This window comes from Bacillus rossius, chromosome 5 (genome assembly GCF_032445375.1).
Source record: "Bacillus rossius redtenbacheri isolate Brsri chromosome 5, Brsri_v3, whole genome shotgun sequence".
Classification (NCBI taxonomy): Eukaryota; Metazoa; Arthropoda; class Insecta; order Phasmatodea; family Bacillidae; genus Bacillus; species Bacillus rossius.
The window spans coordinates 24,814,428-24,842,381 of NC_086333.1; the positions used below are offsets into that span (position 1 = coordinate 24,814,428).

A 27,954-nucleotide genomic window follows, 5' to 3' on the forward strand; every position below is an offset into this window, starting at 1 on the left:
GATACTCTGCATGACCTGGTGTAGGCCGTAAAACAGACCCAGGTAGGGGACGCAGACACACTGACGATGAGGGATTCATGTGAGGCGGAGTTCTCGCCGTTCCAGCGGTGCGTGGACGGAGTCGTGCAGACCCGGAGTCCAGGGGCTATGGGGACCTGGTGCACATACGTACCAAAAGGGGCACGAGCCGCTGTGCTCACGTTCTTTTACGATCACAGTTTGGCTGGACACCCGGGGGTTGACCAGACTATATAGAGGGGGTACGTAGGACATTCCATTGCCCGGGGGTGACACGTGATGTACGTGAATACGTCCGCCGGTGTCAGACGTGTCAGCAACTCAAGTCACGGAGGTCAGACGGGGAGGAGCAGCAGCGACTACACCGCCCACAGCAGCCGTTCCAGACGGTAGCACTGGACATCATGGGGTTGTATCCCCGGACAGCCAAGGGGAAACGGTTCCTGGTTGTTGTGATCGACCTGTTCACGCACTGGGTGGAGGCGTACACACTGTCCAACGAAAGGTCGGGGACACTGGTGGCGCTGTTGGAGGGGGAGGTGTTCCCCCGGTTTGGCTATCCGGCTGTGCTGTTGAGTGACAACGGGGGACAGTTCAGTGGTGCCCGCTGGCGGGAAGCATGCAGGAAGTGGGGGATCGAACACCACACAACCCCTACATACCATCCCCTCGCCAACCCAACCGAGAGAAGGAACCAGGAGGTCAAGGCTCAACTCCGTCTCTGGTTGGGAAACGATCACACGAATTGGGACGTACATATCCCTAATTGGCTTTATTGTCTGAGACATCGGACCAACGCCGCTACCGGGTACTCGCCCGCGGAGCTGGTCCAGGGTCATAGTGCCGGGTGGCTGCCGCGGCGGCGGAGGGGGAGATGGGGGAGGCCCTAAGGACAGAGTTGTCCGTCATGCGGGACCAGGCATGTCAGCACCAAGAGGCGTACCTCTAAAAGACGATGCCGGTGGCGGGACGTCCTTCACCGCCGCTGGAACCCGGTGACATGGTGCATGTGCGGCAGCACCACCTGTCGTCCAAGGCTAAGAACTTCAATGCGGGGCTGGCTACTAAATGGTCAGAGCCAAAACAGATCATCCGTAAGTTCGGGCCCACGTCGTACCTGGTACGGACGCCGAGCGGACGACCTGCAAAGATACACAGGGACGACCTTCGGCGGGCAGGAGGAGACCAGGCGGAGTTCGACACGACAGAGATGCAAGGGGGGTCACCAGGGAACAAGAGGCGGGCACGGTCTATGGACCAGGAAGAAGAAACACCCCGTAGGAATGCGCGGGGAAGTGTTGGACAGGGGAGACGCGGGATGAAGAGGGACGGGGATGTGGAGTCACACGAGAGCCAGGAGCGAGTTTTTGCAGCGCGGACAGAGGACAGGAGCTCGCTGGCTAGCGGGGGAGAGATAGAGTGTGAGGGGCGGGGCCAAAGGCAGGCACCCCCAAGTCACAGTGAAGCGGAGCAGGTGGCGTGCCCTAAGGGGCAGGTAGGGGAACACAACATAGGGCGGGCATGGGAACGGACGGGTGAGGAGGGTGAGGAGATTGAAATTACAGAAGTAGAGGAGGGGGACATGGTAGTGTGGCCATCCAGCCACGAGGTGACGGGGGCTGAGCAGGAGGGCTCCGTCACGGAGCCAGAAGCGGACAGCGAAGACGCGGAGTCGCTAGGGGACTGGTACAGCCCTATCTGGCCAGTGGACATCAGCCTAGCTACCTCCAGTTTCACGGTCTGCATTATAGAGCCAGAGTCGGAGTCGGAGTCAGAGCCGGAGTCGGATGTGAGTGGGACAGTTCAAGGGAGGAAGAACCCGCCACGCCGACGGCAGGCGCCGGTGCTAACGTGTTGTCCAGCAAGTCGTAATGAGGGGGCTCGAAACCACCGGGAGGTACCGGTGGGTATCCTGATAGACACGTCGTGCGACATGTCGGACGAAGCTGTCTGGGTGTCCACGACGTCGGGAGAGGAGACGGGCATGAGTGGGTCAGTTCAGGGGAGGAAGAACCCGCCATGCCGACGGCAGGCGCCGGTGCAAACGTGTTGTCCGGCGAGTCCGAATGAGGGGGCTCGCGACCACCGGGAGGTACCGGTGGGTATCCTGGTTGACACGTCGTGCGACATGTCGGACGGAGCTGTCCGGGGGTCCACAATGTCAGGGTAGGGGCGGGGATACACAGTCCAGGGAGGCGAGACAGGAAGATCCTCCTGGGCACGCAGAGCGCCGACCTACCTGATGGACTACGATTACCACCCACTACCTACACAGACGGCGACTCGTGACGAGATGCCACGTGTCAGTGTGATGAACCTGCTGCCCTGGTTCGCGCACAGGGATAACTCGGACAGGACATCCCTATGTCGGCCAGCCGGCACGCAGCACGTACTCGATTGTGTCTTGTAAATAGGTTCATGGTAGAGGGGCGTTGGCGCACATAGCGACCTGGTTGAGGGGGAGAGTGCATTTGAAGTCGACCCAGGTGTCTCCCCTGCTCATAAAGTCCGCTATGCTGCGCCAACCCCTAATCCTCCCCTGCCCCGTGCAGTGAGTGTGTGTTGTGAGGAACGTACTTTTATATTTAATAACGTGTCATGTATATAAATTTTATGTATTATTTATTATGTATTATTTTTCTGTTAACTTTGGTAATTATTGTTATACGTGTTTCTGAAATATTATGTAAATATTTACGTTAACTGTCACCGGGCGTCGAAGCCGAGGCCAACACCCAGAATCTCTCCGAGCGCTGCAAGTTTCTAGGAAGGGGGGGGGGGGAGAAAGACGGGCGAAGAGGGAGAGCCGCGGGTCATCTGGCGGCCGAGGAAGGCGGTCGCACGGAAGACGAGTGCGGCAGCGAGATGTGGGCCAGAACAGGTGAGACTGTAACCAGGCGATCGGGACTGCAGTGTTCGCAGGCATTACGCTTTCAGCCATCATCGAATCTAGTTCAAACTATAATTAAATATTTTGTTGGTTTTGGTGAGTCAGACTTTCGCGCATCGGCGGACACGTGCGTGTCGCCACGGGCCGGACTTCGCGTCGACGGCGACGGCGTCTTAACTTAATCGGCTCTCACTACCTTAGGGGAAGGGGCAGAGAGAGACTGTTCATCATTCGCATAAAGTTCTAGGGGGTGCAGTTTGCACTTGGCGTCTGCTCAACCCCAAACACGTGCAGCCGAGCCTCACTCCGTGGAGGGACGGGTGTTGTTCCGCGGATTGCCCACCTACTTAGCATACGTGAAGGGCTGAATAAATGCATAAAGTCAAACTGTCGTAAAGTCATTGTAGCTCGGATAGTGACAATTTCCCCCGCCTCGAGGCCTGAACCCTACCTGAGCATACTACGCAACGCGCATCACGGGGGTGATATCCGGGGCTACGACAAATTCACACGAAGGTAGCGTGGTTCGTGTCAACTAAATGTATATTTATTCAACTACTACAATAAAAAAAATTATCTAAATACTGTAACTATTAGTGTAGCAGTTGCTGTAAAATCGAGATGTGCATATGTCATTACTTTTAATGTTTTTTTTATGAATTCTATTACCAATAGACTTTTATTCTTTATCCTCTCGGGCTGTTGCAAATGAACTGGCAACTGGAATTTGCTCCACCCCCTCATCCTTTCTCCCAACTCTTTCAATTATGTACGCTCTAGGCGTCCCTGGGCCTAGTTATTTTTAAGTTCTAGTTCGGGTACAGAAATTGCCACATACATTCCCGTATGCATCAAAGCTGGAGGTAATATTTTTAAGTCATATAACGTATATTAAAGTGGCATGACTTCATTCTGTGTACTAGAAGTTGGTTCTCTTGTCCATCTTTTTGCCATTGGTTTTTTCATGGATATATTTACTCTATGGAATTTTGGACGTAAACAAAACTAATGCTGAAGGGTGATAATGCTAACAAAAAATGTTTTAAACTTACAGATTTTGAGAAGTGCACGGGTTTTATTTTATTTTTCACCCGGTATCAGATGGAGGTAGGACTAATGTTTTGTAAATTTTATCCTGAAAAGAAAATTACGAAAAGTGTTTTTGAAGCACCAATAATTTTTTTATTACCCTGCAAAGACACTTCTTATTTAATTCCGAATTAATTGTAAGAAACTTGAAAGTAGGAAGTGCTGTGAGTGTCGGGGGATAATTGAGGTAGTTTCATAGAGTAGTCTAGTGACTGTTCCGCAAAAATGTTTTTCAAAAATTTAATTTTTGAATACTACTAAAGCTGGGTTTACGATTGATTTCCTTAAGAATTATAACTTAACATTGAGCACACAATTAAGTCAAAACTACATTATCCAGTTTATGATTGACATAGAAGTCGTTAATTCCAACCAATCACAGCACAAAACACATGGTCGGCCATTGTTCGTAATGGAGAAGCAGGTTTGAAATAGGATATTGATAAATGGGATATCTATTTTTTGAAATGGATGATGATTACAAATTACAAATACACGAATTCTAACCAAAAATACTGCCTCGCTCGGTACAATACCAAGACATAAACTTCCGGCTGAAAGGTTCCGGTTTGTTGTGATTGGTCGCTTCCCTTAAGTCTTAACGAAAAATATAAAATATAACTATTTCTGTTAAGTCTTAAGTCATCATATAGTTCGCACACGACCCGTCAAAATTCACACACGACAATCATAAACCATTCCACTAGTTTACATAGAGTCCTATGGTAAGTACACGACTAAGTCTTAATTCTTAATTCTTAATTTTAAATCGTAAACCCACCTTTAAGCTGGGTTTACGATTGATTTCCTTAAGAATTATAACTTAACATCGAGCACACGATTAAGTCAAAACTACATTTTCAAGTTTATGATTGACCATAGAAGTCGTTAATTCTAACCAATCACAGCACAAAACACATGGTCGGCCATTGTTCGTAATGCAGAAGCAGGTTTGAAATAGGATATTGACAAATGGGATATTTATTTTTCTAAATGGATGATGATTACAAATTACAGATATACGAATTCTAACCCAAAATACTGCCTCGCTTGGTCCAATAATAAGACATAAACTTCCAGTTGAAAGGTTCCGGTTTGTTGTGATTGGTCGCTTCCCTTAAGTCTTAACGAAAAATATAAAATATAACCATTTCTGTTAAGTCTTAAGTCATCATATGGTTCGCACACGACCCGTCAAAATTCACACACGACAATCATAAACCATTCCACTAGTTTACATAGAGTCAAATGGTAAGTACACGACTAAGTCTTAATTCTTAATTCTTAATTTTCAATCGTAAACCCACCTTAATAGTCTTGAAAAACGACGATAAGTATTTTAATTTTTGATTTACACCGGTAACACAGGCCAACAAAAAAAATATTTTTGTTATGTTTCCTTCACTTCATGAGTCAAATCTTACTAATTTTGGGTTGAAAAAAACGAAAATGACAATGAAAAATTTTTATTAGCTCTAGTTTCTTTAATATACCATGGGTCAAAATCAGTGGCGAGGCGTGAGGTTTACATGAGGGAAAGCAACAACTCCATTCACCCCAAAACATCGGGGGGGGGGGGGGGGGCGGTCCGGGGGCCCTCCCCCGGGAAAATATTGATTTCAAGGTACGAAAGGGTGCTATTTAAGTCGTTTTCTTAACTGAAAATGGACTATTCCACAGGTAGAAAAATTGACATTTTTTAAAATTATAAACTATTTTTGAAAAATAATAATGTTTGGCATACATTATTCTGATAATAAAATACCTACTCTACATTATTTATATACTAAGTGGGAGTGTAGTATCATCGATATCTGGTACAAAATATATAAACAGACAACACATGGCAAAGTAAGTACTTAAAATAAAGAGAAGAAGCTCATAAAAATGTACTAGAATAGTAAAAATTAAATGTTGGTATTTTTTGTACCAACACGAAAGAAACTATCTTCATACGTATTCAGAAACTCTGTTAACTGGTACGTGGTTATTCACAGTCACTCCAGCGAGATTGCAACTCTCGAGCTGGGATCCCGTATCCGCCACCCGCGGGACGCGGTCGGTAGCAGTTGGCACCGCTAGGCCGCCTCCCGTACGCCCACAAATCTCCCACGCACTGCCAGCCAACAGCCCGCGAGAGAGATGCGCGCGCCCCGAGAGACGACCGCCGACTGAAACGCGACCAAATACTGTAACGCGACCTCGCCACCTGCCCTGCCGAACTGTGGCGGACATAGCGGAAGCAGTCGGCGGAAAAATTCCACCGTCTGCTTCGGCCATGTTTGCTTGAGTTCGGCAAGAAAGCGCTACCTTCGTAGCTTCTACCACGTGTTTTTACAGCCAATCCCCTCCTCGAACCTTTGTACCATGCCACCCCCCTTCCGAAAGGAAACTACTGCGGCAGCCTTCCTGCTGAAAGCGGTCCTACCAGCGCTTCTAAACCTAGCAACGCTTCTAAAACAGCATGTTTTGTGTGTCGACGAGTTCTTTTCTTATAGCGCACAGCGCACAGTATTGGGTCCCAAGAAGATAATGTAAAAAATACATACACCTAACTGCACGAGCCAAAGTAAAATACTATTCTGAATAAAATATTTATTTAAAAAATACATTGTCTGCAAACTGCCTGGGCAAGCACTGCTTGCCTTGCTTGCCCTGACGAGACGCCACTGGTCAAAATATATAACGTTAACAAATTGTGGCAAATCTAAATTTCAAACCATAAATTTATCAACATTATAAATTAATTTGGATTTATTAAATAGTAGTTAAATTTTTTTAAGAGTTGAAAATTAATGGCAGAATACTTGGCAGGTTGGATATTATTATCATCATGTGGATTTCATTTTTATTTTGGCCTGTCTCTTGTAGGTGAGTTCTGGAGCATCCCTACACATGCACCAACAGTAATCTGCAAGGATTGATTCATTCCAACGGCCCTGATATCTTTTTTCCATTACAGAAATATCCTGATGGAATCTCTAACCGTGTTCATCACTGACCGCACCACAACTAGGAGGGAAAAAGTCTAGATGAGAGTGGAGAAAATGAATTTTGAGAGACATGTTGCATCCAAGTTCATGATATTTTTGTAGAAGTATCCTCACCAACTGAACATAGTTATCTTCTCTTTTGTTCCCCAAAAAACCTTTAATAACTCCCTTGAACACATTCCAAGCTTTCTTTTCTTTCCCCTCCAAAACTCTGTCAAACGCAGGATCTTTCACAAGCTCCCGAATTTGTGGCCCAACAAAAACACCTTCCTTAACTTTTGCATCACTTAAGAAAGCAAATTTTTCCCTCAAATATCTAAAGGCCTTTTCTTCTTTGTTCATGCCTTTGACAAAGTTTTTCATCAAACCGAGTTTTATATGTAGTGGTGGAAGAAATATATCTTTCGGGTCGACGAGAGGCAGGGCAACAATATTTTTTTCACTAGGGCCAAGATTTCTTGCAGGCCAGTCTGTTTGAATGTAATGTGATTTCCTATCCCTACTGTCCCACATATGTACATAAAAAGAAGCAGTATTTAGTATACCCCAGTTGCATTCCTAAAAGTATAGCGATGACCTTTAGATCACCACAGATTTTCCACTTGTGTTCAGCATATTTGATTGAGTGGAGGAGGGCTTTCATGTTTTCATAAGTCTCTTTCATGTGAACTGCATGTCCAACAGGAATAGAAGGAAGACGGTTACCTACCGTTTTGAAGTAATACCGTACAGCTTTCAAACTAAGCTTCGACAAATCTATGAATAGCCTCCATTCAGTAGGATCACGGTTCAAATTCAAACATTTCATCAAGCCATTAACGTTGCAGCATACTACAAGGTTGTTTTTCTTTTCAAAAAAAGGAAGGAGATCCTTCGAACGCTGTCTATACTGTGATAACCTGACATCATGCTGGAGAAGATTCCACTGCTGTAGTCTTGAGCCTAGAAGTTCTGCTTTATCCTTTTCACAAATCAAGGTCTCGAACGAGATCACTTAATTCCGCTTGACTAGTCTGTGCGGTTTATCATCTTTTTCCTTAAAATCAGGGTCGTGAGATGTGCTAGGCTGGCTGAGTTCTTCTGCACTATCTTCATTTTCCACTTCAAGTTCATAACTGTGGGGTGGGGTAGGTATTGGTAAACCATCTGAATGTGGAATTGGTCGAATAGCCGAAGAAATATTTGGGTATTGAACTGTTATTTTTTTCTTTGTTGACAATCCCGACTTTATTGGTGGAGTCAAGCAGAAATAGCAGTCATTTATATGGTTTGTAGGCTCCCGCCAAACCATGGGCACAGCAAAAGGCATAGATCGTTTTTTATTTTTCAGCCATTCTCTTAAAGTAACTGAACAAGAGTTACAACATATATGTGGAGCCCACGACTTATCTTGGTCACCTACCGTAACTCCAAAATAATGCTGATAAGCAGTCTTAACAGCAAGAGTAAGATTGTGTTTCTGTGACAAAAATGTTACTTCACCACAAATATAACAAAAGTTATTTACTGAATTCACACAACTTCGTGGCATTTTGGTTTAGTACCTACACTTAAATATCACTCCAAAACATTTAATTTGAATAAGAAAACAACAGAAACCACATCAAGCACTATCTGAAGAACAGAAATCACGTAGCTATATAACCTCAAAATAGCTGTACAACGTTTGGTTTTGTCAGTTAACAGGTGTACCAACATCCAAAAACTAAATTTCTCAACAAAGTAAAAGTTGAGCATGTAAAAAGTGACATGTTACTTTATCTTGAAAACAAGAGCTAGTTGGTCATTTTCGAGGTGTTTTTTGAACTCAGGGGGTGAAAATACATAATAATGGGGTATTTTTAAGCCCGAAACATATTCATTGTTGGCCAGTGTAATTAGGCTTTCACACGGTGGCAAGGAGTCAGATATTTTCTATCACTCCTCCTCCTTCACCTTTTTAAGACTCATATACAATAGCCTAGTTTTAACCTGTGGGCGGTCCGTGTCCTTAAAGTGCGCGCCCACTGGCGCGAGGCGAAGAGAGGAGAAGTGAAGTGCCGCGACCAGGTTGGCACCCACTGCTGCGAAGCGAAGAGGCGTGAGGCGGCAAGCAATACAGCAGGGATCTTCTTTTGAGCTATTGCTTAGGGGAAAGTATGGGAATAGGGCGCACCTTAAAATAGAAGCTTACAATTTGGTTAAATAATGACGTATTTAGCTGAAATTCAAGTTGTGCCCACTAAACTTTATATTAATAATACTTCTATATAAAACATGTACGGATTATATAAGCTACAAAAACTAGTACCACAATGCAGCTTTTTATTGCAACTTCTGGTAAAATGATGCATTTCAGGCAATAGAACACACTATAAAAATTGTGAGAAAGATTTTAAATTGAATTAAGGAAACACATTTAACATGATTAAATAATATGTATGGACTAAGTAAAAATGAAAATAAAGAGTAAAATTATGAATATTTAATAATAAAAAGAAGTACTTAAATGAAGTACGAAAATTTTTAGCCCTTTAATTAAATACCTTTTTTGGCATTGTTTTGAAAAATTATACTACAGGCTGAGGCAGATTGTGATTTAAAATTAAGGGTCATAAATAACTGCTGCTCATAGCCTACTTAGCAAATATACTTCAAATTGCTAAAAAGTTCTTTAAAATAATATTTTATTCTAGAATAAAACTAAATATCAACTGCACTATTGGATCTTATAATCATAATTTATTCTTAGGCAAGGGAAAATTATTTGATGGCTATTACACACAATAACCTATAAACATGAAACTTAACTAGAACTACTTTAGGGTAGTTCTATTTAAAATTTATTTGAAAATTTTAATACCTGCAGTTTAATAATAACTCGCTGGTAACAAATTTTTTGAAATTATTATTCTTTAGACACGTTATGAAAAAAATGATGAGAGTAAATTTTTACAATGTGTGTACACCATGCAAATAAAATTTTTTCATAAAAAAATCTACATGCAAATAAAATTATATATGTGCTTTTAAATCTTAAACTTTAGAGTTTGATATTGAATACTGATCCTTATCATTGAAAAAAATTTATTTATTGTCAATATTAGTGATAGAAATTGTGTTTATAAACTGTTTTAATTGTATTTATATAAGTGGTGTTAGGTTATACTTATTTGAGTTTGTTGTGAAAAATGATGAGTGAATTTGCACAATGCACATGCAGCATGGAACAAAAATTGACAGGATGAAAAAAAGGCTGCATACAAATAAAAATTATGCTATGTGCTTTTAAATCATATGTACTTTTGTGATTGCTATTGAATGCTGGTCCATATAATGAAAAACATTTATTTAGGATAGGATGGGGTAAATTGAATGTAAAATTTCTAAAAAAAAAATTTTAATTAACCCTTTTTATAATGTATCAAAAAAATTTTAATAATACAAAAATGTTGCTTAAATACATTTCTTAATAATAAAAAATATATTTATTTTCAATTCATATTACATACAAAAAAATAAAAAAGTTTGTATCTTTTTTTTCTGATTGTGAACCTTAAATTTTGTTTGTTTTTATAAAACAAAACATGTAAACCACACAGAGTTTGAAAAAATTGGCGAAATATGTTATCACAAGAAAATAGTTATCCTAAGCTATAATTATTTGTATGCAATTTTTTTTAATGTTAAAAGGTATATGGGGGGGGGGGGGGGGAGAATTTACCTCCAAATTACCCTGCTGTGGGGAAATTGGTGGAACTTTTTATTTTTTTATTTTCCATTCATTTTAGTTAGAATTATTTCAAAATATTATAAACAACTTGCTTAAGGCTAAGATCTGTAGTTTTGCAGCCACCAGGGAAATTAAAACTCCTACGAAAAGTATTGTATTTAAAAAAAAAAGTACATGGGTGTATGGTAAATGAAGCTTTGAATTTTGCAAATATAATGATAAAAATAATTTTGAAACATTATTTATATTAAATTGTAATCAAGAAAGTTTTAAAACTAAAAATAAGGTATTTATAAATACGGTACGCGGTTTTTGCTTTGCACACAACTTAAATGAAGTAGGCCTATACTGAATAAATCATCCAATTGTTCGTCTTTACATAACGCACAGAATCAAAACAATTTGAGTTTAAAACTTTTGATGTAAACGACGCGTCGCAACGCGCGTAATGAACGAATGTTGTGTGAGTTCCGCATTACGCCGCTAGACGTCAGGCACGATGCGTTTAGAGTTTGCCCGCTAGATGTCCCAACTATCGCAGAGGATTTCTGTAGGGAATAACATTTATTTTAAACGTTTGACTTCAAAACTGGTTTCAGCCAATTGACGAATACTCTTCCATTTCCTTCGAACTATATTGAGCAATGAAACATTTATTTCCTAATATTTCACAGATTTGATTTAACGATACTCTGTAGAACTTTAATTGTAAACATTTTATTCTCTATCATGGCAAAATTTATTGTTTTTATAATAATAGACATATTGCGTTAATCTAACGTGACCTATTAAATAATATACATTCCAAATATATTATACCATTATACGTAATAAAACTAGGTAAATCTGAAAGAAGTACTAGAAAAACTGTGTCATACCAACGTAGCAGTTGTGCGCTTACAAGCGTGCAGTGTTTGCTAACACATTTTATTTATTTGGTTTCAAAACCGCATAAATGTCTTTTCTTTATTTTACTTTTGACAGCAACACGCGTCCTCTTTCGCCCCATGGTCCGCTCTGTATCAGGTCACGCAATATTTTTAATGTTATTGTAATTTTGGCAATTTCTAATTTGTTATTTATGTGTAGTAAAGTATTTTTTAATTTTTATATTTTAATTTTTTTTATAGTTGGTTGGTTTTCTAATGGTATATACGTCCCTTTATTTCCTTTAATAAACTCATCTTTTACTATTGGAATCATTTCATGATATCTTCAAATTGTAATAACTATTTCTCTGCATAAGAAAGGTAATAAATCAAATATATAACATCGTCTGATAGCAGTTTACGACTAGTTTTGCTATAATATTTGAACAATGTGTTAAAATTATATGTATGAAAATTATAAAATACTATCAAATTTACAACAGCTAGAAACACTGAAACAGCTTTTGCTGATTTTTTTTATAAAACATACATACCGCTACAAGGCAATTGATGATAAATCAATAGGATTTTTTTGTAAAGCATCTAACACGATTTGACACGATTAATCAAAATATAATGTTGAATAAAAAAATTATTTTAACTGGGAATAGTTTAAAAAAACACAAATTATTTCAGTTTTATCTTAATGACATGAAGCATTATAGTAGGCCATTCTGCTCAGCCTGAATGATTAGGTCCAAATTCTCAATTCTGATATCCAAACAACAATTATCGGGGTTGCCCAAGGAAGCATTGCCCTGTCCTATTATTGAATACGTGAATGTTGCGGAAGAATCAGTAAAAATGTGTATCTCATTAGCTTTGCGGATGACGCCAACATAATTCCTTAAAAAAACCCAAATATTCTCAAATGTACAAAAGTTTGTTTCAGAGAAACATTTTAGATACTATTTAGAAGATTTTCGATAAATTTTATCATATTTGGTAATGAATTTAGTAAGGTAGTTAAGAATTGTTCTATTCTTTAGCCACTGTGTTTTTACAATTTCTTACAGTATTGGTTGGTTGTATAAAGTACCTATTATTTCAGACGAAAGTTGTAGATACTATTTATTAAGTTTGCAGAAAATAAGAATGTATTTTATATTTTATGTGGCAAGAATGTTATAATTTTTGTTTGTATTTAAATTCTAATTGTTTGAACTCCCTGCTACAATGTTTAGTCTTATCAAATATCTTTTTATAAACATTTTTTAGAAGACATCTAAATTTTACAAACAATTTGAACTGATTTGATGGCGTGCCTGCTAAGGAAGTTAAGAAATTTTTTTGTCCTCTAAGCTATTTTTATTTAACCTTGCAGTTATTTTGACAAAAGGTTTTTGGTATAAATTTAACGAGATATATATTAACACTTCATACGGATGCAGGGGTTACAGAAATTGTCCTATTGAAAAAAATAAACCTTCCCCATTTCTGCCCCATTGGTCAGATATTTTCCATTAACAAACTCTATCAAGATTTCTCATTTTTTTTCCATTACCTAATTTGGAAATGTTTTGTGCAAAATTACGTAGTTAATTGTGTTTATAAAAATTTATGTATGTTTATATATATAAACACACACACACACACAGTTACGAAATAATTTACAATGGCGGTGATGTCATCCTAATTGTCAAGGTCATGACCTCGGCGGCTTAGAGTGGCTGGACGCTAAGGAATTCAAGCCACTTTTAGGAATTTACAAGCCGTTGACATTTTTGAGGACTAAAACTGGAAATTTTCGCTGAAACGGGAATTTTTCCCTTGAATTAGGAATTTTTTTAAAAGGAATTTTGAGTCATTTTTGAGGAATTTTGACACTAAAAATGGCCGCCGTTACGTCAGAGCTTTCGGTCTCATACGTTTATGCCCGTATGTTGACGTCGACCCAAGTGTCTCCTCGGCTCCTTCAGGCCATCATGCCTCGTCAGCGTCCTCTCTTGCATTACTAGTGAAACCTAAGTGCAGTGTCTACGAACAGGGACGCACCCGCGTGCGCCCTGGAACGTCCAAAGGCGATCTTGTGTCTTGTAAATAACTTCTAATATCCTATATTTATTGTCGCTATGTTCCATTGTAAATATTCACGAGTGTCTACGGTTTTTGTTAATAATTTATAATGTCATTTTCTTTTTAATACTTTGCATTTAGAGAGTTGTGTATATTTTTAAGTGCATATGCTGTGTCATTATCATGTAGATCGGCAAGCCTGGCCCGCCGCGCAAGTCGCGTCTTCTCCGCTGGCCCGCTTCCCCTTCCCCTCCTCTGCAGCCCGCGCGTAGCGGCGCGCGGATGGCGGAGAGTCAGTTGCCTGCTGGGAGTAGCACGGGGCGGACCTGCTTCATTCCGCTCGGCGAGAAGTAGCACGGGGTCCGGGTCGCAGCGTGGATGAAACGTTTGTCTACCGACGTGGTCGTCGAGGCTGTGACAGGATTCCTCGCGATAAACCTCGTTAACAATATCGCGTCTTCGTAACTTCGCAACTCACTCCGCTCGAGACGCACGCAGTGCACGTCTGGACCTTCCTACTTTCTTAATCTGCATGTATCTTTATAGAGTCGTCTACGCATACGTCACGAGTCGCGTACATGCTACGAAGCACCGCTGAACTTTCGTAACCGGTACGATTCGCTACGGGACCGCATTCACTGTTACGCCGGTTCTCATTTTGTCTCTAAGTGTTTGTTTCCGGGAGTCCGGGTTGCGGCAGAGGAGGACGCTCGTTTCGCGACATGCCGGCCATGCTGTGACAGGATTCTTCACGGAATAAAGGACCTAGTGAAAACGGACAGCATCATATTATCCTTGTTACCATCTACCATTCCTTCTTCATACGCAAAGTTCCCTCCTGGTCCCTTATTTTCCGGTCCCGGTCACGTTGGCCTGAACTCCACTCCCTCTCCGACGAGAGCTACGCGGGCAAATCAGGACAGTCACCACAAGGAATTAGGGACCATAATCCGAGGGACGTCAATGTATTCTTGATTAAAAAGTGAAAATGTATAATTTACAGGGCCCATAGCATAATTATATGTACCAGTTGCCGAAAATGTAATGTAATGATACTTGTATACCTAAGAAAAATTATAATATTTCTCATTAATTGCAATGAATGTGTAATTATTTTTCTATAATATTTGTCTTAACACATTGCTATTTAATAAACAATTTGTCCTCTGATTGTTTTATTTTCATTTGTCCAAATACATTTAATTATGTACTAAGCTTACTAATTTTTACTGTTTCTCAATTTTTCTTTACAATGCAATTTTAAAATGTAAATTTGGCTTGCAGCAATTACAATTTCTAAAACTTTAGTATAAATTACTATAAAACTACATCCATGACTTATATTTATTGTACTAGTATTCCTCGCACCTAATCACTTAGACTCTGGTTGATTTCCGTGTATTACATCAGTGGTCGTAATTTATGCACGCCTTTTTCCTACTTAAATGATCCAGGTCCAGATCTGAAGCAGTATTTTGCATGTGGTAACGTGTCGATTGTTTTTTGAGCGGCTTGGGAAGGGGGGAATTACTACTCTTCGCGTATCACTTTATCTAGCCACCTCTGAAATATTATTTTGTTACCTATGATGATTAGCCTACTCCCTACATAGCCTATGTTCATTCAGACACTTCTGACTGGGTAGCGAAGGCGGTTTGTGGTAAAGGTCTGTGACCCTTTCAGAGTTAAATTTTAATTATAGAAATATTAATTATTAATTACAACATATGTATGTTATTTCATGCCTGTCCGACCTGCAGTACATAAATACCTACAAGGAGAACTACCAGTGATGGTTGACGTCACCCGTAGGGATAGCATGAAGCCGCTCTCCATTTCGTCAGACGCGACAGCCAATATTTATGTTGCAATAATAAATTATTACACAAGACCATATTTTGTAAATTTTAATTACGTATTTTTAAAAGAAAATATTTTGATGAATGCCAGGGTCATTGAGCAACTAATGACAGGTTTCAAACATCATACATGATAAATAAAAATGAAGGGGTCATCGAAAGCCACAAGCCGCAGGTCGGCTAAAAGCAAACCAAAAAATGATTAAGCTCTAATCTCGTCTATACATACTTACATGCATAATACATTCAAACAACTAAAATTAGTGCAATAAGCTGCAATATTTTGTGGACATATATTCACCTACAAATATAAATTGATTGTATAAAAAGGTCATTTTTATATCGTCGTACAGAAAACTATAAATTTTAATCATATATCAAAAAATACCACTTTACAACAGAAAGTCACGTAATTAGATGTTCAATCATATATCTGTGGCAAAATGTTTAAAGCAAGAAAACCTGTAAAAGCGCAAACCCTTTTTCGTACAGTATATAACAAAAAATGTTTTTACGGGAAGGAAAACTGCATTACTGGCCAACCTCACTGATTGTAGTGGTCAGCTATGTATGAGAGTTCTTGTGTCATCTCAAGGATTAGCCTATTTAGTATAAGCATGTCAAACTAGTCAAATATTTTATAATAAATAACTAAAATCTTGATCTTGCGTAATTTGCAGAAGAGACTAAATCTAACAGTTTCGCCACCAACTCGCCGCAGTAAAATGTACAATATGTTTATCGTATAAGTGAAGTGTTCTTTATATTTGTTTGCATATGTATGCAAAGAAATAATATTTATTATAATTCTGCTGGGTTCTATACGGTTACTTACGGGTTTAGAACTGAAATGTACTGAAAATAGTAATATTTATCCTCTTACGCGCTGAGGATCGAGCGGTCGAAGTCTGGGGAGAATTGACAGAGAAAACCGAGCGGAAATCCTACTTCTCTCCGAGGCAGGCAATTGGCTGGCTTCCCCCACCCCCCTTTCCAGGCTTGTTGAAGATCATGACACCCCGCTGGGCGATAAGGAATTCTAAGAAAAGCGCGTTCTTTCCTCCTACTCCCCCACCACCACCCCCCTCATCATTCCATAGCTCATCCATACAGCTAGTGCTCTCTATTGAGAATTTTGGAACTACGTGTGTTGTGTTCTTTCTTTACGCGCTCGGGAGAAACTCAGGATCTTAGCCTTAAGGCTTTTCCTGTGATCCCTTAGCTTAATTGGGACATTTATCATGTACCACCATATTACCCCACCTGGGGGTAAATTGGAGGTAATTTGGGTATATGTATTTCTTCTTTGGAAAACTGCATGGTGAATCACAATTTTATCTATAATCACTTAAAACAAAACCACACAATACACTCTGATTCGATAAATGCATAACCTTGAAGCATACAGTGACCATAGAATATTGTGATCATATCTCAGTCACAGGAGGTTTCAACCCGCTGAGGAGATAAACAGTAATAATAAATATTAAGTAAGCTAAATTACTCGAAAGCGGACGTATCACCCCTTATAGTAGGAGCATGTTTAAGTTTAAAGAAGAACATGAAAATTAGATATGTTTATGTTTATTCATATGTTAATAACATACGGTGTTCAGCAACTCTCCTGTGGTATGGAGCAATGCGAGTCATAGTTATATTACCTTAGTTTTGCGCAGATAAAAGGGTAAACTAATTCATTTGTCCCGAGAAGCATGATGATAATCGTAGTTTCGAAGATGACATTTTGTGTGTAGTAAATTCACCAATTCCAATCAGTTCTAGTTCTAGGTACATCTGTCTTACTGAAGCGGACTACAGTAAAGACATTATTGTATAACAAACATCAAGAGCTTGGATGTTTATTTTAGATTTTATATAGATAGGTTAAAAACATAGCCTACCATTGTATTTTTAAGTTATTCTTTTCTCATAAGTACATTTCCTAATTTTAAAGTAATAAATTTAGTTTTTTTAAGGTCCAAAAAACATTGATTTTTGTCAAATTTTTGACGTGACAACGTCTAATAAATTGATGAACGCCAGCTGCACGCACGAAAAAGTGTCCCACTACGGATGTCCCACTACGGATGTTCCTGTTCGCTCATTGTACGCATGCGTGGCTTCTCTCTTCATGCTCATTGTACGCATGCGTGACATCTCTCTTCCACTCGATTGGAATGACCATCGATTTGACTTTTCAATCATATTTTCGTCGTTTGAATTATTAATATTATGTAATTTAACGATCGTCCACCGATTTTCAGCACAATCGGTACGGTTATTTAAAAGTAATGTTGAATATTCAAATACGTTTTGAACCAACAATGGTGTTTTACAGTTACACATAATAATTCAAATTACAACCGGGATCTTTTGCACAATGTTTTAAAAATATTGTAACACCTTATAAATAAGTTTGGTGTATTTGGGATGCGTATTTGTTATAAAATCGAGTTATTAAAACAAAATAATATTATTCCCCTACCTTGAACAAAATTTTTATAAAGGTATATATAACCAGTCTAGTCGTAAGGTTGTCGGTTCGAAACCCGGCCGGTGTGTTTTTTTTTTTGAACTTGTAAAAATAAATACGGCGCACGTAACATTTCAAAAGTAATAAATATATTTGAATAATGAATGCAAATAAAAGTAAATATATTAATTAAATTGTACATTTCATTTAACTCCTTTGTATCCATACAAAATAGTGATAATTCAATAAAAATGATTCAATTTTATTCATAAAAGTATGCAGAGGTAGATTTTATCATAAAAAAGATAGAAAAATTAAAAAAAATTCTTCCTCAAAGAATATAATATTTTTAATGCCTAAATAGTTTGGTTGCAAAAACCTATTACGGCTCAGTCTCAGGCCGAATATGATATTTCCTTTTCTTCTGGATCAATAATTTCATCAATGTTTTGTTATGACGTCATGATAAAACTATCGTCCGTAAACCGACTTTACAGACAACCAATTTTTTTTACATTTATAATAAAAATTCTGTAAAAGTAAAAAAAAAAATTGTTTTTCTTAGTCTAATTCTACTAGTTAGTAACCAATAGCAATATCAATTTAATGAATAGGCTTCCACAAAACCAGAATGGTCAGAATTAGGAATTTTTTTTTTCAATAACATTTTTTGAAGCCTTAAATTTTTTAAAATGAAAGTATGTTTTCTGTAAAGGTTTAGTTGTTATTTAAGCACCAATCTACCCCACATTTTTAACATGAATATAAATAGGGTTTATAGCCATAAATCCAAATTACCCCATGGGAGGTAACTTTGATTTTTAATTTTTTTTTTATTGGGTTAAAACTGTTTTTAAATTTACTAAACTATCTCAGCATAAATTAATGAACTCCCTTACTGTAGCCATTTTTACAATTGGAAAAGTTCAGAGTATGAGTATGATTTGTAAAAACTATCCTACCCTATTGTAAATATTAGTGATATAAATTGTGTTTATAAACTTGTTCTTAAGTGTTTTTCCAAGCATATTTATGTAAGTGAGGTTATGTTTCCGTATGAATAATTTATTTGCATTATAAATTAAAAAAAAAAAAATATCCTTCGGGTGATGAAAATAATTCCTGAAATTATTAGGGTATTTAAGGTTATTTTGTGGAAGGTTTTTATTTTTACTACATACAGCGTAAATTTAAGGAAAGCCACAATTGAGAAAGGTTGTTTAGATGTTTGTTCAAATACATAATTAACACCTGCATTATTAGCAAGCTGTGGTTTACCAGGAAAAGAACCAGTTGAGTATTTACAAATACATGTCTGTAAAACAGTTCAAGCACAACACAGTGCCCGTCCTATGCTAAGGAACCTTATAGATCAGGTAGAAAACATTCCGCCACAAAAATAAGGAAGAATGACTCAGTTACCCTGATACACTGAGACATGTTTTGAATAGCTAATACACACAGCATACAACCAGGTGCACGATTGCCCTCACCCCCCTTTTGTAATACTGCCACCGACGTTGGTTGACAGGCCTTGCAATTATCTCCTCCTGTGGGCTGACGTCGCTATGAACGTCCGTCGCTTTTATCTAATTATATTGCCCATACACTGGACAAATATCTGTTATTTATTTTTATTATCTTTCTTCATTCATTTTATCATTTTATTTTAATAAACTTTTAACATTTATGTTAACTCTCATTTTCTTAATCATCCCAAAAAAAGTAGAACTTCTAATATTGGTACATAATGACACACAATTTTTTTAAAATCCTAAACCAACTTACATTGCCAAATATTTCCTTTAACCTTGCATATAATATTAGATTTTCGATTAGGGTTTTAATTAAAGGCAAGTATTCTATTGGGCTTGGATATTTAAGAAGTTAAGACGTTGATATGGGGTATTTTTTTGTTTTTACAATTTTTGTAAACTCAAAATTTAGTTTTTTGTTCAATGTTATTTCTGAGTTAGATTGAGCCCTTTGCTGTGTTATTTTTTTGTCTTTTCTCACTTTGTGTAACTGTGCTATTAGAATCTGAGTTTTATGTTTTCTTCCTTTAGAATATTTTGTAGTACAAATTTCATATTTTAGTGCTGATGGAAAATATTACCGTATTGGTTTATTTGAAAATTTTATAAAGGTAGGGTTGGAAAACAAGCTAAGTGACCTTGCATTTTTCTAGAGAGATTCGGAAGCAATGGTGCTACTGAACTGCCACTGTCTTTGACAAAAAGCTGCACTAGATGAGAACTGTTGGAAAAATTTCTTGAAGCATCAAAATGGTTGCTGTTTAAATGAAAATATATTTACTGCTCTAACTGAAAACTTTACTTGATTACTTCACGGAATTCATGGTTTGTTCTCAAAAATCTACTGTCCTCACTTTGTTTTACTATTTTCATTTTTCTCTTGGTGGTAGTTTCTGGCAGTGGCGTAGCCAGGATTTGTGTATGGGAAGTGTTAAGAAGCATAGCCCCCCCCGTATTAAAGCGGGGGGGTCCTCCCCCGGGAAAATTTGGATTCTAAGGTGTAAAATAGTGCTATTTTAGCAGTTTTCGGTTCTTAAATTTAAATATTGTAATGGTAAAAATTGTATTAATTTTAATATGAAATTTGTTTGAGTGATGAATAAGAAATTAATTAAAGATTTGGTGCTAAGGAGGGGGGGGGGGTGGTTTGAACCCCTAACCCCCCCTCCCCCCTGGCTTCGCCCCTGGTTTCTGAAACACAGTGTTTTTATGCACAATGTATAAATTTGTAATGGCATCTACTGAAGTATTCCGTATGATCATAGAACATGTAGGGTGTATTATGTCTAGGCCAAGGGCCTGACAGCCCCTGAAGTGACTGAGGAGGCCAAGTCGTGCCGCTTGTTGCATGCCTCGCCTGCATTGGGCGTCCATGGAACTAATCCCCACAGAAAAAATTGCTCCTCTTCTCTTCGCCTCGCTCCGCGGCAAGGGGCACGTAACTTTATCCCACTTCACATTGTTGTACAGAAAGCTGCCTTGTCTACAGTGCGATTGCCAATGTTAGAATCTACTGATTTATAAAGTAGTCACTAGAGTGCAGTAAATATAGAGTGGCAAAATAGTTGTTTTTCAATTGTTTTCATGCAATTTAAACGAGTATGCAGCTTAGTTTCGAATACTAATTTTTTTCTTGTGAGTTGCACCTCAGACCTACCGAGTTCACAAACACTTGCATTAACATTTGGGTGCTGAAAAATCATGTTTCAAATAAAACTTACTATTGTCGATTCGTTCACTGAAATAATGTCTCTCGGACACAGACATGATATTAACTGTTTTTATTAGCATTATTACGAATATTCACAAGTCATCACGGTGGACATCTTGCGACTACAAGAACAAGTACATGTAGAATTTACAAACACATTGCGCATAACCTCTTCACTGATTTTTGAACAAACAAGTTTAATGTTCACAGGTACCGAAGGATGAATATTGGAGGATAGTTTGTAGTTAAGATCCTTGGTTATGCACAAACTCACGGTACAGCCATAAGACTATATCCTCGGAACAATGGCATGATCACTTGAACAAATCTGCGAACTGTGGTCAAAACGTCTAGTTAAAAAAATTTTGAAAGATGAAAACATTAATGGTAAAAGGTAGCGCCTAGACCACAGCCGCTAAATTCTCTTATCTCACATGCTTATATTATTTTGTGAGACACTGTCCTACACGTGACCTACTCGGTATCTCGTCCAGACAATGACTGAGGAATGAGGCTACACAGCTGCACCTGTTCGAAAGACGTTGCAGGTGCATGACCTCTCCTCCAATCATAGCACAGCCCTTCCAAAACCATAGCAGTATACCAATTTCATGTACTCTGGAGCAAGACTCTTTCGACAGAGATTACATCAAGAAACAATCACGTGGTCTGGTGACCTCACTTTTAACCAGTCACAAAAATACCTTAAAAATTTAGCAGCCAATACGGGTGTATAGCAACAGCTGCCCGACACACTCCAACGTTTTTTCTCACGGTTACAAAATTTTGTTTTTCTCTCTCATTCTCCTTACACATTATGCCAAAAGATTGCATCAGTTTACCTTTAGACAAAGAATCATGACAAGAACAAAATATTTATCAACAAAAATTTACGTTAACACGCCGTTTACAAACAAAGCAAACTAAAACCATACCGTACTTAAAAAAAACTTAAAAAATATGTTAAATCACATAAAAACGTAAATTTACAACCAAACAAAATTACAAAGCAAGCAAATCATCAGAATAACTTGAAAAGCTTAAAATAATGTGAATCATGATTGTATAAAGTGTATAGCAAACATAGGATTACTTCTTAAAAGGAATATTGAGATGTTGTTTAAATGAATTTGAAAAAATTAACCCTAGTAGGCTTACTGAATATCAGACAACACAATAACTTGTTAATTAAAATTTTTCAATTAAATGAACATAATATATAATTGAAAAGTTACAACAAACTGTTAAAGTATCAAAAAAGTAAAATTAAATATTACTGCATTGCCTAATGGGCTCAAACACATTAAAAGCAAACTGTATTTTACAAGCCAAACATAAAATAATAAAAGTTAAGAAAAACTAAAAACAACAAAAATTAATTAATTTAATTTATTGATGAAAAATTATTTTTACTTTACTCAAGACAATGTACCTCTGAATTACCTTTCGTAACTCCGGAACTAGCCGAAGATAGGGATGTTCATTTAAATTCCCTTTGGGTCGCTAGTAGACCTCGGCTAATCACTTAATACAAAACTCCCACTTACAAATGTACTCTTATCAAATAATAAAAAAAAAACAACACGCACACACACACACACACAAAAAAATTCTGTAGCACAACCACATAAGCAATTGTTTATCCACACCTTGGTGTTAAACAACTAGAAACATTTTAACACAAAAACTTCCAGTTAAAACCATTGTTTATATCCTTTGGTAAACACACACTACCCTTGATAAACATATGTAAACATTTGTAAACTAATACAAAAAATAAAAATTAGTTCTTTACAAACAATTATCACACATTACCATAACACTGTTTACTCTCTCAACATTTAAATACAGTCTGTTTGTTTCCCTGAGTAGACACAGCTGTTTACATTACCCACAAAATTTACAAATATATTTCTTTTTCCTTTGACCACAGTCTCTCTGTAACCTCTTGACTCGGATTCTGTTCTTCTGCTTACTTTTTCATATTTCAGAACATTGTCCACCATTGTTTACACCTGTACTTTGCCTGTCAACACTCACAGTTTTGACACTTCACTGGCTGCACCAGTCCACACACACTACTCTGTCTCAGTGGCTACTGCACTGACTAGATTACCCTTCTGTAAACTGTGTGTACTCATTTCCATTGAACACACATTATGTACTCTACCTGTACATTTGTTTACATTCCTTTCACTCATATCAATTCCACTTTGTTCCACAAAAAAAATCTAGTTAGGTTCTGCAAGATCAAGCTGCAGCGCTGCCTACATCTTCTGTACATATCTCAAGTATATATAATTGCCCAATTTACCGTTTTTACTACTCCTGACTGAAAGTTCAACAACATCACTATTACTCTGTAAATTAGGACTTTTCCCAACTGGCAAACTGCCATTACTATGTGTTTGCAAAACATTGCCACATCGCTCTCCCTTCCTATAGCTACCAATACTTTCCTTCTCACCATAAAATTTGATCCATCCATATTCCCTGTGTTATTGTTGTTTAGGTACTTCTAACAACACATTTCCTGTTTGTATTTCATATTTCCCTATTAGTTTTTTCTCTGAACACCGTACCTCAGCTCGAAATTCGTTGAATTTGTTCTCCATATTTACGTTTTCAGAAATAACTTATGTCCTTAACTTCTTAAATTTTCCTTTCATCTACCTCAATGCCCCTAATGTTTTCATTCATCTTGACATAAATTTCCTCAATCTGATTGTTATTCTTGGAGATTTCTGTCTGTATTTGCACTAAATTTTCCTTTTAATTAAAAATTTTACATTGATTTTCCCGTACTTCCTGCCCTACAAATTCCATATTTTCCTTTAGAATATTAACCGCCCTTTCACATGTTTCAAAACCAGTTGGTACCCCTGTAATTTTAAATTCACATTCATTTTCCTTTTGTCTACATATGGATATTTGTTTGTTTAGATCTGTTTTGATAGTATCAATTTTAGTTTCTACCCATACCAGTTCTTGCTGTCGCTGTGTTATTATTTTGGTTCTCACCTGTGCAATATCTTGTTGGATTACATGTTAGCTTTGTTCAAGGCTTAGTATAAGTTCCTTTTGTCCCTGTTCAAATTTTTGTGTAAGCTCTCGTGACATATATGTTGTTCGTTCCTGTGTGATCTGCTCCAATTTTTCGGTAGTTATTTTGCCCCTGTGTGCTTTGTGCAAGGTTTTTTTTTCTCCAAATTTTGTTGCCGCTGTTCAAATCTTTCAAATAGTTCTTTCAACCATCTTTGCAGTGCTAACTGCATAATCCATAACCTCATTTTGCTTACTGCTTGCAGGATGTTGAATGTTGCCAGAAATGTTCTAGAGACCTGGAAAATTGTTACATTCCCGTGGGCATTAATCCTCATTGAAATTTTCACCATTTTCATTTGTACTCTGAACATTCCTCGTGCCTATCAGTTTCATCTGCACATTAGGTAGGTCTTACAGATTTTTGGAAAAAACCAGATAATCTTCACTATTGCTTAAACTACTCATGTTCTTAATATAAATATACTGCAGATTTCAAACAAGAATATTCACATAAACTCAAAACATACAAAAACAAACAACACTTACCTACTCAGGATTTTCGCTATATTATGACCTCATTGGACTTGCTGTGTTTCGGTGTTTTGTGCCGCGTATTCCCGTGATATGAAGATCTTGATTTTCTATGCTATTGGCTCGTTCCTGCCCTGCGAAGTCCCACATTTTTTAAATATCTTCTAAAATAGACCAGCAATGAGCCATGGAAATATTCAAAACTTAACTACAAATTTAACAACTAAAATAATTTTTTTGTGTGTTTCTTTGTTTGACTATTTATTTTTACAATCATTACCTGAACTAAACTTAAGATTAACATTCTTTAAGTTTTCTTATTTTACTATAGGTTTGGTAAAAAAATAAATACATTTACAAGGAAATAACTTAGTAAAAAAAAATTTCATAATAACTAGGCCTACTGTATATTTTTCACTTAAAAAGAATAATCAATAATAAATATGTACTGTTAAATTAGTTTCATCGTTATATTTTCCATGTACTAATCTAATTACCTTAATTATTTTTATTCAGAATTTCATTTTAACTATGTTTTTACTGTGTTTCACATTGTTTGCTAGGTTAGTATTTGTGTAAGCATCTTATGCAATACAGAGTGTCCACAAATGATTGGAGCGATTTCATGAGGTTGCTGTGGGTGCATTTATCAACATATCAGGATGAAACTTGGTAGTCATGTGCACAAACTCAACAAATTTTATTGGGACTCTACAAGTGTTCAATATGTTGACCCTTTGCGATCCTGCACACATCAACCCTAAAATCAAGCTCTTTCCAAACATTATGAAGCATGTCCGTGTCAATGCGATCAAAAGCATTCCTGATGCGAGCTCTCATGTCTGCTAAATCAACCGGTAAAGGAGGCACAAACACCAGATCTTTCACATAGGCACACACAAAAAAATCACACGGGGTTAGATCTGGGGAGTGCGGAGGCCATGCAAGGAATTGTTGATCATCGATCCCACCACGGCCTATCCATCTGTTTGGCAATCTGTGATTCAGGAATTCGCGGACATTGCGATGGAAGTGGGGTGGAGCTCCATCCAATTGGTAGATAAAGTCGTCACTGTCTGTCTCAAACTGAGGCATGAGCCACTGTTCTAACATGTCCAGAAAAATGTGTTCTGTTATTGTTTTTTCGCAGAAGAAGAAGGGCCCATAAATCTTCGATCTGGAGATGGTGCAGAAAACGTTGAGTTTTGGGGCGTCCCGAATATGCTCAATGATGGCATGGGGATTCTCTGTTCCCCAGATACACACATTGTGTCTGTTCACTGTGCCACTAAGGGAAAATGATGCTTCATCACTAAACACAAGTCGATCGCAAAAGTCATCCTGCTCCTCCATCAGTTCTTGCAATCGAGTGCACCACTGAAGCCGGATGGCTTTGTCCGCAGGTTTTAGCTCTTGCAGCAACTGCATGCGGTATGGCGTCTGCTTCAGACGTTTCCTTAGGATCTTCCATACAGTTGATTGTGGAATATCCAATTCTCTGCTAGCTTTCCGTGTAGACTTTTTAGGGCTACGCAGAAAACTAGCCCGCACACGCTCAACTGTTTGATCAGCCACTGGTGGACGATCCGTTAACTTTCCCTTACAAAGATATCCTGTAGCTTTAAAGTGTTCGTACCATCGCCGTATGGAATTCGCAGACGGTGGTTCTGCATTGAACTTCGTCCTGAATCGTCGTTGAACTGTTTTGACTGAACGACTTGCATGAAATTTAAGGATGGCGTATGCTTTCTTGTCATTTGCCTCCATCTCTCTAATGCTGTTCTATGTGCCGAGGAAGGCGGGAATCTGCAACACAGAATAAAACTTGTTGAGTTTCTTCAGATGACCACCAAGTTTAATCGCGATATGTTGACAAATGCATCCACAGCAACATCATGAAATCGCTCCAATTATTTGTGGACATCCTGTATTTATTCACATTATATATAGTTTCCTGCCTATATTATAATGTTTTTAATTATTTGGAAGCTGTAATTATGCTTGTAGAGCATTGTGTGTTGTTTTGGGAAAAGGAAGGCTGAGAGAGAGGTGTGCGACCCTGCAGTTAGGGATATTCTTTCGATAAACATAGAAATGAGGTGCAATCTGCAAAATGTTTTTGATTGCTTTCTTTCGGACACATGGTGTAAAGAATAAATTTCCCAAATTCCATTCAAACTCTTTTATTTAAATTTAACCACTAACAATTTCGTGTTATTGAAGTCATAGAACTTTACACTTGACTACCTGCTTTATCAGGTGGAATCATTTTCAAGTGCTTTATGCATGTGTAAGGAACGATCTTCATCTTAGCTGGGCATTATTGTGACTAATCACACCTTCTTAACAATTTTATAAAGTTAATTAAGTACAAAGAATGCCCTTTTTTGACTTTATGTGTGCAACGATTAATTCCTCGTCCCGCAGTGTCACGCTCTGCAAAGTCTGCACTGGTAATGCACCTTGATCTTGATGTCTCAAAGCAAATAAATTCTTGTTATACCCTGAAGACCTCATGATACATACACTCTGCAGTCACTTATGTAGTACCTCTGTAATTCATGATGATTCACGGAAAATTTTCCAACAGTTCTAAATGTTTCCAGGGATTGTAGAAATTTCAGTCGTGACAATGTTGGGCAGCTATTTGTTATGAAAGTGTGACCTGGTTATAAGCAACCTGATTCAAACTGTACAAAATACACTCTTAAATAATTGTTTGGTTTTTTTTTATAAAGTATCTGGAAAGTCATAAATTTTTATGTTGGGCCTTAAACACAAATTTATGATGATTGGTGCATAAAATAAAAATTTAAAAGAAAAATTACTCATTGAAGTTGGGAGAGCAGGGTCCTGCAAAGTCACATGATGTTTATCCACAACATATATGAGAGTTATTCATAAAGTAAGCTCCGTTTGGCCATTAAAAAAAATAAACTTGTTAGAAAAAGTTTTTATTCACAGTTTTAGTTTACTACAGACCCATTTTACATTTTCACATTATCGCCATTCAATTCCAAGCACTTTTCGTAATACTGCACCAGTTTCTTTAACCCTCTGCATTGAATTTTGCTGCCTGGAAGTTAAACCATTTGACTTTCGTAATTTCGTAATTTTTGCTGTAATTGTTAACCCACATTTCATTAAATCAAA

At 37.9% G+C, this 27,954-nt stretch overlaps 1 protein-coding gene across 1 annotated transcript in view; it reads left to right on the top strand.

Moving 5' to 3' along the window:
- Positions 1 to 3,886: 3,886 nt before the first annotated feature.
- LOC134531652 (translation factor GUF1 homolog, mitochondrial) overlaps positions 3,887 to 27,954 on the top strand; it is a 110,850-nt gene continuing 86,782 nt past the window's right edge. The window contains 1 exon segment of the mRNA XM_063367420.1: positions 3,887 to 4,015. Coding sequence (XP_063223490.1) covers positions 3,933 to 4,015 — 83 coding nt within the window. The 5' untranslated portion in view covers positions 3,887 to 3,932.